The following is a 13,530-nucleotide window of genomic DNA, read 5'->3' on the forward strand; positions in this document are numbered from 1 at the left end:
GAGAGTTTATTTTACATTTCACTGTAATAAAAATCACAAAGAAAATGGGTTCTGTTTAATATGTTCATGTAGCAATAGCCTGCTGGAGGTACCTTGCACCTGGGGCTGCATTGGAAATGAGCAATGTTGCTTGTTGCAATTTCCTTCTGGCCTTTTGATTGTGGAGCTCCAGTAATTGAATGTCAGCACTGCCTGTGACAAAGCTTAATCATTATTTTTAAATTTGGGAAACATACTATTCAAAAAGTACTCAACACCCATTTTTCCTCCTTCCCTGAATAGTCTTAATACATGTTGAGTGGACAAAATTAACTTACTGGTGCATCATCCATGTGGTAATATATCCTGACAATCCTACTCTGACTAAACTCAACACTTATCATTGTATAATTGTCAATAGATCACACTGCATGATATTTGTAAGCTGGAGAATTGATTAATTGGGTTCAAGACTGTGAATTCAAGTTTATTCCAGAAGTTTAAGCATCTAGTTCAGGTTGACAGTGCAGTGCTGCATAATCTGTGGCCGTTCAAAGATTGCCTGTTACTATACATAAGAAAAGCATAGGAGTACTACATTGTGTTTTGGTCAATATTCATCCTTCCGCCACCATTACTGGGACTGATTTATTTGCTCAGTTCTTTTGATCTGTGCAAATTGGTTACTGTGTTTCCTAAGTGGCATGAGTAACTATTGTTCAAACTTGGCTTAATTGACCTTAAAGGTACTTGGGGCATACTGAGATTTTAAGTAAATGCTATATAAATGCAAGTTGTTCTGTTCTTTTCTGGGTGCACACACATGGTATGTCATATCTGCTGTCCATGTTAACTGAGTGCAGATTAGGAACTGAGCCCAGAAAATTGGAATAGTTGATATTCCAAGTTATTGCCTTCTAAATTGGAAGCTAAATCTGTTGAGATTAGAGAAGGCAACTTCAAGTTGTGTTATGTAATATTTAAAGACGTGTAGTTTAGCAAGTAATATATCAGTGACTGTATGTTAAATATAATTCTTTGCTTAAAAAGGCTGACGATTTTTGCTCTCCAGATCCGAAAGTTTCCTGAGATTCCTCTTGAACCAGTGGATCATCTTAATAGAATTCAACAGCAGCAAATGGTATTGGGACCTAAATCTGCACCAACTGTGAAAACCCATCTGCAGGAGTCATCTGAAGAAAGCCTCAGGCCATATCAGACCCCTGGAAAGCCACAATGGTCTCCCATATCGCAGCAGTTTTCTTCTACTCCACCTGCTCGATTACCTTCTCGAAGGGTACGCATTTTCCTATAACAGCTTGGTCACTCACTTAGGAAGGAAGGATTTAGACTAATGATAAAGATCGATGTACTGGCTCATTCTAGAAAGGAGAATCTGTACATGAGTAGAACTTCCCATTTGTACAAAAGCCATCGCCCTATATTTGGATACTAATAATATTGAAAAAGATTAATATTGAACAAGACAAGAAATATCACAATTCGATTTTAATGATAGTGGGTTTTTTCTCGACATTTTGACTTGGAAGTCAGTTGAATCAAGGAAGGGCTCAGTTTCTTCGTCTGTTGTTATTTCTGTCATCCACTATGACATGTGCAAATCAAATGTCACAATGTAATGTCAATTGATCAATTCCGTACTTTAGTATATGTAAATGACAAAGGCTGCTTCGCAATTTTTAGTTTTTTTTTGATGAGGAGGTGAAAAGGGCCTTTGAAAATGTATTTAATAAAGGGCTACATAACAAATTAAAACACGGGGGTAACAGAGGAAATAGCAGAATGGATACCAAATTAGCTAACAGGTTTAAAAAATGGACAGGGTATTCATACACTCCAAAACCATTTCTGTTTTTAATATATTGAAGACTTGGAGTAATAGGATACAATTTTGCAACTTGCAGATGACATGAAACTTGCTGTAGTAGTGTACGGTGATAAAAGTATGAAACTTCAAGATAATTTAGGTTGGTGGAATGGGTGAATACATTACAAATGAAATTTAACACAGGAAAAAAATTGCCAGCTTACATCAAAACAGTGGGAAATGCGATCAACTGCTCTTTATGATACTATATTTTAAAGTGTGAGGAGGTCTGTAGGTCTAAGTGGGGGAAGTTTCTGGCAGTTATGAAGGTGATCAAGAAGATCTCACCTTCTGAACCTCTCACTTTGAGATGTGGTGACCTTCAGGTTAAATTCAGACCAGTCATGTTTCTTTCATGAAGAAGCACTTCATGGTTTTCTGCGACCATGCCAACTTTAGCTTCACTCGTTTACAGTAAACACCCAGCTCTGTCTGTTTTCTAACACTTAAGTTTTAATTTTTAAGCAGCTTTGAACTGAGTGTCTATTGACTGTTAACTGGTGTATTGATGACTAGTTGGAAAATTCCTCCATCTGCAGAAGCATTAACACTTTTAAAGCAGTCTCTCAAAAGATGTAGCAGAAATGCAGCAAGATATGTGGTAATCTTTGAAGCTTCACCTTTACTGCTGTGTCACATTACATGGCCCAATCATTAGTTTGAGGAGGCAAGCCGATAACCTACTTTCTGCCTTCTCCTAGCAATGCTTTAACTGGCTCTTTGCAGTCAGCATGACTTTGTGCATGGGAAATCATGTCTCTCAAATTTGATTGAGTTTTTTTGAAGAATTGACCAAGAAGTTAAATGAGGCCATTACAGTAGACATTATTTACATGAATTTTAACAAGGCCTTCGACGATATGCCACATGATCGACTGGTTGGTTAGGTTAGATCACATGGGATCCAGTGAGGGCTAGCTAGTTGGACACAAAATTGGCTTGATGGTAGGACAGATGATGGTGGTGGTGGAGGGTTTTTTTTTAAACTGAAGGCCTGTGACTACACAGTTCAGTGCTGGATCCACTATTGTTAGTCATTTATTTGGATGAGTTTATAGGAGACATGGATAGTAAGTTTGGGAATGACACCAAAATTGGTATTGTAGTGGACAGTGAAAGAGGTTATCCAAGAATACAACAGAGTTTTTATCAACTGGGCCAGGAATGGCAGATGGAGGTTAAAACATAAATGCAAGGTTAATGAGTTTTGAAAAAATTTGTAGCTCAGGTTGTGATTCTGGGTGTAGGCTTGCTCACTGAGCTGCAAGGTTCATTTTCAGATGTTTTGTCACCATACTAGGTAGTGTCAGCAGTGAGCCTGGGATCCCAAGGAAACCTAAATGCACACATAAAAAGAGGGCTATGCCACCAGTGCTTCATCCAGAGGCTCACTGATGATTTTACTTAGTATGGTGACGAAGTGTCTGAAAATGAACCTTGTAGCTCAGCAAGCAAACCGACATCCAGAATAAATGCAACGTGTTACATTTTGGTAAGACAAACTAGAGCAGGGCATGCACAGTAAATGGTAGGGCCATGGGGAGTTGTTGATCAGAGAGACCTGGAGTACAGTTACATAGTTCCTTGAAAGTGGCATTATAGCTAGACAGGGTATAAGGCATTTGGCATGCTTGCTTTCATCGGTCAGAGCATTGAGTACAGGAGTTGGGACAAAATGTTCCAGCTTTACAATACATTGTTAAAGCCACATTTGGATTACTGCATGCAATTATGATTGCCCTGCTATAAGAAGGATATGATTGAACTGGATAGATTGCAGTGTAATGGACCAGACCAAACCACCTAAAAATACATTAAGAAGGAAACACGGACCCTAACTTTTACTTGTTTAAAATACAAACACCAGGTGTTGCATTCCAGTTGCAATTCAATTGGCCAAACTATTTGATGTCAAGTGTTATGAAGATGTGGGTGTACTCTACCTTTAGGAAAGTTAAAAACTAGCAGAACTACCTGACAGCACCAAGTGTTCTAAACAAGATACAATGTAACCTTTTAGTCTAGCGGTTAGTGTAGCTGGTTGCCTGGAGACAAAAACAAATTTGAATTAGGCCAATCAGTTTAAATTATATCCCAAAAAATACCAAGCTCCAAGCAAGTTTGAATTTAGTATATTGACAGTATTAAAAAACAATGATACAATCCGATGCTTTGGGGGTATAAGACCAGGAAAACGTGAACAGTTGAGAACTGCTAAGCTATCAGCATGTACAATCTGTCCAAAACACAGCTCTCTTAAAGGTACCTTTATCGGTTAATGACCTGTGAAACAGAAATCCCAAAGAAGAAAAAAGTCTACAGCGGAAGATACAAAGAGAAAATTTGATAGCTGTCTGGTTTTGAATTCTGAATTTTTGGTCAATCTTACTCAGGGGTTTTATTGGATGAGTATTATAGAAGGGAAAGTAAAAGATAGGTTAGAGGAAGGAGTTGTAAATAGTTGTTAGTTAATTATTCTCTGTTATACTTTAAGAAATGAAGTTGTTAATTTTTACTTTAAATAGTTCTTGGCCTCTCTAATTTTTACAGATTATTGCACGGAATAAATCATTTCTGTCTTGCTGGTTTAAATTATTGGAGTGTTTATCCCATGTCGTAACATAAGCAAAACATTTTTTTTCATACACTATAGTTAAGGTACAACAAAAGAAATAAGAAATTGAAAAAAACTTAACTGTGTTGGAAAACGTAACAAAACAACAGCTTATTAATTAAAGGTTCCAATATAGTAACATTCCCTAAACACACGCTTGCCAAAGGCAAATTCAGAAGAACAAATTCAAAAGAACATGCAACTCCAGCAACAGGAAAAGCATCAAGATACCTCTGAGTAGTAGGTTGAGACGTACTGAGGCTTCCACCCAGCTTCAAGATCCAGCAAATGCTGCAACTGAAACTAAAAAAATCTTGGTTCTGAGGGAGCTTGCCCATTTATTCAGGCTGTTTCTATTGTCCCAGCATTTTAGGAAAAAAACCCAAGGCCTCACCAGTTGTATAATTTTTATTGGCTTTCAATAGAGAGCTCATCTCCTCTGCTTTAAAACCTCTTCAAAAACAAGGACAAAATACACCTTGTAAAGCCGTAGTAAGGTCACAGAAGACTTACAAGGATGTTACTGAAACTAGACAGCTTGAGTTAAGGGGAGGCTGGGTAGGCTGGGACTTTGTCTCCTGGAGTGTAGAAGGCTGAGGGGTGACCTTATAAAGATTTATAAAATCATGAGGGGCATAGATATGGTGAATAGCCAAGGTCTTTTCCCCAGAGTAGAGGAGTTCAAAACTAGAGGGCATAGGTTTCAGGTGAGGGGAAAAAGATTTCAAAGGGACCTGAGGGGAAATATTTTTATGCAGAGGGTGGCACGTATATGGAATGAGCTGCCAGAGGAAGTGGTAGAGGTGGATACAGTTAGAACATTTAAGAGTATTTGACCGTTACGTGGATTGAAAAGGTTTAGAGGGATATGGGCCAAATGCAGGTAAATGAGAATAGTTCAGTTTAGGAAACCTGGTTGGCATAGATGAGTTGGGCTGAAGGGCTTGTTTTCATGCTGTGTACCTCTGTGATGCTGTGCCTGTGAGATGTGAAAGAATTAGAGCTTGATGTTCTGCTCTCCACTGGAGACTTTGAGTCTTTTCCTTCTCTCTCTCTCTCTATATATATATCTCTCTCTCTATCTCTCTCTATCTCTATCTCTCCCACTCTCTCTATCTGTCTCTCTCTCTCTCTCTCTCCCCTTGTTCCATTGGGCCAGTCCTTCTGCCAACATATTTTAAACAGTATGACTGACATAGAGAAGTATTCTGCTGATTCAAGGCACAATAAGTTACTACGGGGGTCAACCCTGGTGTTCCCTGTAACTATTATAGTTTTTGTGTTTTGGTAAGTTGAGGTTCAATATACTGTGTCACCACTCAGTCCTTAATTCTGTTATAGCTGCTTATTCCAAGGAAATACTTCTTCCCCTCTGCAGATTACTTTATTTAGCTAAAATAGGAAAATTGCAATATTGATTCTCTGGCACCAAAGTAATACTGAAAGCAGTTAACTTAAATATATGTTCTGTTTAATTTTCAATTCTGTCATGTTAGAGAAGTTGGACTCAAATATATGGATTGGAACATCTGCATGGGAGAACGTGTCACAAACAAAATCTAAAGCTGTGTTTTTCATGAAGTGATTGGCAAATCTCTTTAGACAATCCGCTTTATGTTTGAAACATTTTTTCTGCCAAATTAGGAATAGTGACATGTGAGCTCTGAGTGCTAAGTCCAATCCAGGATTCTGGGGCCAAATAATTAACCTGTCCCATACATATCCAATAAGGAAGGAGAACTGTATCCATGACCATGTTCTGTAACGTGTCTGTGTGTGTGTGTCTGTGTGTATGTGCATGGGTCTGTGTGCGTGTATGTGTCTGAGTGTGTTTGTGGGGTGTGTGTTGTGTGTGTGTATGTGTGTGTGTGTGTGTGTCTGTAAGCGGGAAACCTGTCTGAAGCTGATTGCCACAATTCTAACTTTTTTCTTTGTGGTCCTCCCTCAGGTCGATACCAGCTCACTTCCCTATGATGAGAGGCCACTCCCAGCTCAACGCAAACCTGCAGAATTATTTGGCATACCACAGTTGGAGGTTAATGAGTCAACTGCAGTAAACCCGGACTCTTCACCTACACCAAGAAGTGGAATCACAGGAGAGCCAGAGCCACTGACTGAAAAAGCTTTCAGAGAGGCTAGTTTTGCCATTGACTTGTTTGGCGAGGCTCTGGTAAGCATGGACAATTGAGCAATTCCTACTTGTTCAGCTTAGTTTTGCATATTGGCTATTATCTGCAATTGATTTTAGACTTTGAGACTCATTCCGTTAGGAAATTCCTTTCCTGAGAGGAAACATTACCTCTCAGGAGTCTCAAGTGAGCATCAATTTTCAATTAATCTTCATTGCTAGTAATACGCAGTAAAAAATATGTTTTCTTCTATCCATAATCTGAGCAGTTGTGCATCGTGTTAGACAAGAATAGATGGCATCAATATAGCACTTCTAAAATTTAGAGGAAAGTGATATGGTGGGTGTTCAAATGGCCAGAATAAGAGCAGCAGAGAGGTTGGGGGAGGACTTATATGCCATTGTGATACTTCAGGGTTGATTGACAGAGAGATGAAAGATCAGTTTAATTTGGAGGTTTTAGGGTTCTCACCTATGTAACCAAAAACAATGCAATGTGGTTGTTTTAAAAGTATAAATCAATATGTCATCTCTTCATTAAAAGATATTATAGTACATTTGAAGCAGAAATTGGTGAAACACAGTCCTGAATCTCAATAGAGAATAATTAACCCAAAAATAATCTTGGATAAATATCTAGATGTAAATGAGACTAATCACATGTGCATCAAGACTATTTAAATAAAATAGTTTAATCATGCTAATTAAATGTCATAAACGTGTAGCTGAAATGTGATCTGGATAGTTAAGGAAAGCTTGAGATGAATCTCACGTGTCAAATTGGAAGAAAAAAAATTGATATTTTTCAAGTGAAGAGAGGACTATGATGAGGTGGGGTACTGTTTCGAAACAAATATTCAGAAATATATGCTTTCTTCGATTGAAGGCAAAAGATTAATAAGTGAGCAATATACTGATGTCATAGTGCTACTCGCAGAATCAGAAGAGGCCCTAAAAATATTGTTTCATATAAAATCTAGAAATTTACAAGATAATTGCACATGAAGACCAAAAAAGCCACAAAACTGGAATAGTTAGAAGCAATGCTAGGGTTGATCCCCTGGTTGATAGCAGTTGTAGAATGGGGATATGCCAGTCCATTAGGTTGCAAATTGTGCAAGAGTACAATTTGTTTAAGTACACTTTGGCTGCTGTTGATGGCCCACAGTGTCTCATGTCTTCAGTTGCCAAAAGAAATATCTCAAACTAGCTTGAGTTAAATGGTGTCACGTTAGAACAAGTGTATATATTTGTCAATATAAAATAAATGATAGCAGAAAATGACAGAAGGCATACAGAGTTAGAAGAGGGATAGAAGTGACCAAAAATAATTTTGTGAAAATGAAGACCATGTTATCAACAATGTAACTCAAGCTTGCAACAGGAAAAAATATTCATAAAATGCTCTTCTACTCTCTTTGTGGGGAGGCAATGATGTAATGGTATTATCAGTAGATTATTAATCCAAGAATTTGGTCATATTGTGGGTATGAGGGTTCGAATCTTGCCATGGCAGAATTTGAATTCAATAAATATTTGAAATTGAGTCTTATGATGACCATGAAACTACTGTTGATTGTCGGAAATCTACTATCTTCACCTTGGTCTGGCCGACGTGACGCAAGACCCACAACAATGTGGTTGACTTTGAAACTGCCCTCTGAAATGACCTAGTAAACCACTCAGTTGTAACAATCACTACAAATTCTCAAAAAAAAGAGACTGGTTACACCACCTAGCATTGACCTTGGCATTGGAACCTCAGACAGCACCTTCCAATCTCTTCCATCTAGAAGGCTGCAGAAAAACCAATCTGCAAGCTTCCCTTCAAGCCATGCACCATCCTGACTTGGAAATATATAACGATTCCTTCACTGCAGCTGGGTCACAAATCTGGAATTCCTTCCTTTATGGCAATGTGGGGCTACCTGCAGCACATGAACTGCAGCGGTTCAAGAAGGCAACTTACAGCACCACCTTGAAGACAATTAGAGATAGGCGAAAAATAGTTATCCAGGAAGTGACACTCACGATCCACACATGAATTGAAAAATATTCTTGTCTTCCCAGAAACCTTGACAATATATGAAGATCTATGGAAGAAAATAGAGGACTTTGAAATGTGAGTGCTAAGATCAATGTTCCCTCTAAGCTTTGCAGCCATACAGCGCTTGGAGGGTCTGTGCATCCTGATTGACTTGTGAACTCGTTGACTTTCAGTTCTGGAGGTTAGAAGTATGCTTGGATCTCTCAGATCCAGGAAGCGACAGCAAAAGTTAGAGGGCATGTCATCTAACATGTGTGCTAACAATTCCGTATACAGATCATAACACAATTGAATATGCGAGAGTGCAAGGAACTCTTAAAAGTGACATCCCAGAAAACAAAATGTCAGTATTTTGTGGTTGGATCAGAGCTGAATAACGAGAGAGCTCTCTTTTAAAGGACAAAATAGAGGGCAGCAGAAAGTGAGGTCTGTCAGGGTGTGGTTGGATGATGGGTGCCAGAGTGGTTGGAAGCAAGTTACAGTGGATATGTGAGGATGACACGAGAGATAAATGAGATGTGTTGTGATAGCTAACTTCCTGACAAAAGTAGCAAAGGGGATATAAGACCACAGTGGAGTTATGAAAGAAGTTATGTTTGTAGAGTGTGGAGTGCTGGGAGTTCAGCCAGAAGATTATTAGAATAATTTAATATTTAAAAAATAACAAAAAGCATGAATGAATGTTTCAGTAACAAGCTGGCTAAGGCAGAGGATAGACAATGTTATGAACTTGGAAGCAGGAGGTCTTTGCAATATTAAATCTGTGAGGTTGGAAGCTTCAGTTGTGATAAAATAAGGCACCAGTAGTGCTCAGTTTGATTTTCCCTGCTGGGATGACTGTAAAGCAGTATAATTGGTTCTGTTGAAGTAATTTTGCGTTTTTAGTGTGTATTTCCAATTCTTAGTAAATTTGCAATTGGTTTCCCTTTTTATATCTTATCAATAAACCATTATATTTTCACAATTCAGGTTGTAACTTTACATTTGCTCTTTTGATTCACTCCCTGAGGGAGTCTGTTGGTTAATTTGTTGAGGTTCTGTAGTTAGGAGCTGTTCTATCTTTTGCTGTTGTCAGAGTCTACAGTGCTTCCCAGGCAAGAGCAAATATTGGAATAAAAGCCAAAAATTGCAGATGCTGGAAATTCGCAACAAATGTATAGTGCTTGAGAAACTAATGAGGCTGTCAGCATCTGTGGAGAGAAAAATTTGAGTGGAGTTAACATTTTGAGTCTGGTATGACTCAACTTCATAACTTACATTGAAAATGTAGTATTTTCATTGACATTTTGAAAATTGACACAGTTTGAATGCTAGTGTTCTCTGACCTCTGTCTAGATCTTGGCCCAGAGCTTGGCCCTGATTTATGACTTTTTAAATACTTTGCCCCTTGGTGCTTGTGTGAATCTTGTTTAAAAACATGCTCCACGTTGTTGACGTTTCCTGGCTTTCGGTATTCACAGCTTACTGAGTGGAACACCACCAGATTTGTCTTTGGAAGCACTGCTTTTTATGATAGGCGTCAGTGACTTGGATTCAGGAACATAAGATAATACGTAACTGGGCTTGAAGGATAAGCTGAGTCTGATTATAGAAATATAAATTTAGCTTAATAAAAAAAGTGAATGAAATGGTAAAAGGTGTCAGACAGTTGTAAACTTCATAATGCCGCAGGGAATGTTGAAAGTTTTAGAGTTATTGTGGTGGAGCCCACTAAGGGACAGGCAATTTGGAATTTAGTTTTGTGCAATGAGTCAGACTTGATAAGGGAGCTTGAGGTGAAGGAAGCCTTTGGAGACAGTAACCATAACACGGGGTGCACATTGACTCGGTGGTTGCAGCCTCATATCACTAGGGACTCTGGTTCGATTCCAGGCTCTGGTGACTGTCTGTGTGGAGTTTCCACATTCCCTTTGTGTCTGTGTGGGTTTCTTCCAAGTGCTCCAGTTTCCTCCCACAGTCCAAAGATGTGCAGGTTAGGTGAACTGCCCCTGCTAAAGTTGCCCATAGTGTTCAGGAATGTGTCTGGGATAAATGTAGGATATAAGGGTAGGGGAATGAGTCTTGGTGGGTTACTCTTTCGAGGGTTGGTGTGAACTTGTTGAGCCGAATGGCCTGTTTCCACACTGTAGGGATTCTGTGACTTGTATGATATCATTATAAAATTTACTTTGCAGTTTGAGAGGGTGTAGCTGGAATCAGATATAACAGTATTACAGTTGAATGAAGGCAAATACAGAGGCATGAGGGATGAGCTGACCAGACTTGACTGAGAGAGGAGCCTAGCATGAAAGACAGTGGAACAGCAGGGGCAGAAGTTTGTAGGAGTAATTCAGGCGAACACATCAAAAATTCATCCCTAAGAAGAAGAAGCATACTGAAGGGAGCATGAAGCAACCATGGCTGATGAAGGAAGTCAGAGACAGCATAAAAGGAAAAGAGAAAGCAAATATTACAGGACTAAGGGCAGTGGGAAGCCTACAAAGACCAAAAAAAGACAATGAGGAAAGAAATAAGGAGGGAGAAGATTAAATATGAAGGTAACCTAGCCAATAATATAAAAGATTGCAAGAGTTTCTATAGATATATAAAAGGCAAAAGAGAGGCAAAAGTGGAAATTTAGCAGCTGGAAAATGATGCTCGAGAAATAGTAATGGGAACAGAGAAATGGCTGAGGAACTGAACAAGTACTTTGTGTCGGTTTTCATGGTTGAAGACGTGAGTAATGTCCCAAAAATCAAGAGTATAGAGGGCAGAGGTGAGTAAGATGACCATCACCAAGGAGAAGATACTGGAAAAACCGAAAAGACTGAAGGTGGTTAATTCACCTAGACCAAATGGACCAAGCCACAGAGTTTTGAAGGAGATAGCTGAAGAGATCGTGGAGGCGTTAGTAGTAATCTTTCAGGAAATACTAAAATCAGGGAGGGTTTCAGAGGACGGAAAATCGCTAATGAGCACCCTCCCCCAACCCAGTTTAAAAAGTGAATAAGGCAAAAGTCAGGAAATTACAGGCCAATTAGCCTGACCCTAGTCGTTGGTAAGATTTTGGAGTCATTGTGAAGAATGAGTTTTCTGAACACTTGGAAATGCGTGGTAAAATAAGGCAAAGTCAGGATGCTTCTATCAAAGGTAGGTTTTGCCTGACAAATCTGTTAGAATTCTTTGAGGAGGTACTGAGCGGGTTAGACAAAGGAGAGCCACTTGGACTTCTCGAAGGCATTTGATGAGGTTTCTGAGTAAGATAAGGGCCCATGGTGTCAGAGGCAAGGTACCAGCATGGATAGAAGTTTGGATGTATGGCATAAAGCAGAGAGTGGGGATTAAAGGGTCCTTCTCAGCATCGTAGCTAGTGACCGGTGTTGTTCTGTAAGGGTCGATGTTAAGACCACAACTTTTGATTCTAAACCTTAATGATCTAGATGAAGGAACTGAGGGCATTCTGTCTAAATTTGCAGATGATACAAAGATAGGTGTAGAGAGACAGGTAGTTTTGGGGAGGCTGCAGAAAGATTTTGATAGGTTAGGAGAGTGGGCATAAAAGTGGCAGATGGAATACAGCGGCAGTGGGAAAATGTGAGCTCATGCATTTTGGTCAGAAGAATGGAGACAAGACTATATTCTAACTGGAGAGAAAATTCAGAAATCTGAAATGCAAAGGGACTTGGGACTCCTAGTTCTGGATTCTCTTAAGGTAAACTTGCAGGTTGAGTCAATAGTTAGGAATGCAAATATAATGTTGGCATTTATTCCAAGAGGACTAGAATATATAAAGCAGGGATGTACTTCTGAGATTTTATAAGGTTCTGGTCAGACCATACACAGAGAATTGTGAGCGATTGTGGGCCTCATACTTTAGAAGGATGAGTGACCCAGGAATGAGTCTTAAGGAGTTTAATATAAGTGATCCCAGGAATGAAAGGCCTAACATATATGAGGAACATTTGAGGACCCTGGGTCAATACTTGATGGAATTTAGAAGGATGAAGGGGCATCTAATTGAAATTTACAGAATACTGAATGGCCTAGACAGAGTGGACGTTGGGAACATGTTTCTGTTAGGAGAGACTAGGACCCAAGGGTACAGCTTTAGAATAAAGGAAGACCCTTTAGAACGGAGATAAGGAAAAGCATTTTCAGCCAGAGAATGACAAATTTATGGAATTCATTGATGCAGAAGGCAGCTGAGGGCTGGTCATTGAGTATCTTTAAGACAGAGAGAGGTTCTGGATTGTCAAGGAGATGAAAGATTACAGGGAGAAAGCAGCAGAATCTGGTTGAAAAACTTAGCAACCATGATTGAATGGTGGAGCAGACTTGATGGACCGAATGGCCTAATTTCTGCTCCTATGTTTTATGGCCTTGTTGTCATAGAGATGTACAGGATGGAAACAGGCCCTTCAGTCCAGTTCGTCCATGCTGACCAGACATCCTAAACTAACCTAGATATGGAGATGCTGGTGTTGGACTGGGGTGTACAAAGTTAAAAATCACACAACACCAGATTATAGTCCAATAGATTATAGTTCAACGGGACAGGCAGCAGCGAAATGTGACCAAGCAGGGACTGATAGCTAAATTTGGTACCCATAGGGATGGCCTCAACCGGGACCTTGGGTTCATGTCACACGACAGGTGACCCCATTGCACCACACACACACACACACACACTCCTATATATACACACACACACACACTCCTATATATGCCTATATATATACACACACACAAGTTTGTGGGGTGAATTTGTACTTACACAGTTACATTGTACTTTGCTCAAAAACTGCATGTATAGGAGTGTGTGGGTGGGGGCTTGTACGTGTCTGTGAGGGTGTATATGTATGTGTGTGAGTGTAAAGGGGTTTAAGTCTGTGAGA

General features: G+C 39.4%; 1 protein-coding gene across 9 annotated transcripts in view; it reads left to right on the forward strand.

Moving 5' to 3' along the window:
• Positions 1-13,530, forward strand: part of cep104 (centrosomal protein 104) — a 229,230-nt gene that overhangs the window by 52,235 nt on the left and 163,465 nt on the right. For all 9 annotated transcript variants that reach the window (XM_087980590.1, XM_087980588.1, XM_087980592.1 and 6 more), the window contains 2 exons: positions 1,052-1,276; positions 6,430-6,651. In XM_087980590.1, the coding sequence (XP_087836716.1) occupies positions 1,052-1,276; positions 6,430-6,651 (447 nt within the window). The remainder of the gene's footprint in view (positions 1-1,051; positions 1,277-6,429; positions 6,652-13,530) is intronic.

Source organism: Chiloscyllium plagiosum, unplaced genomic scaffold (genome assembly GCF_037043375.1).
Source record: "Chiloscyllium plagiosum isolate Xiang-an unplaced genomic scaffold, Cpla_swu_hap1 HiC_scaffold_37, whole genome shotgun sequence".
NCBI classification, from domain to species: Eukaryota; Metazoa; Chordata; class Chondrichthyes; order Orectolobiformes; family Hemiscylliidae; genus Chiloscyllium; species Chiloscyllium plagiosum.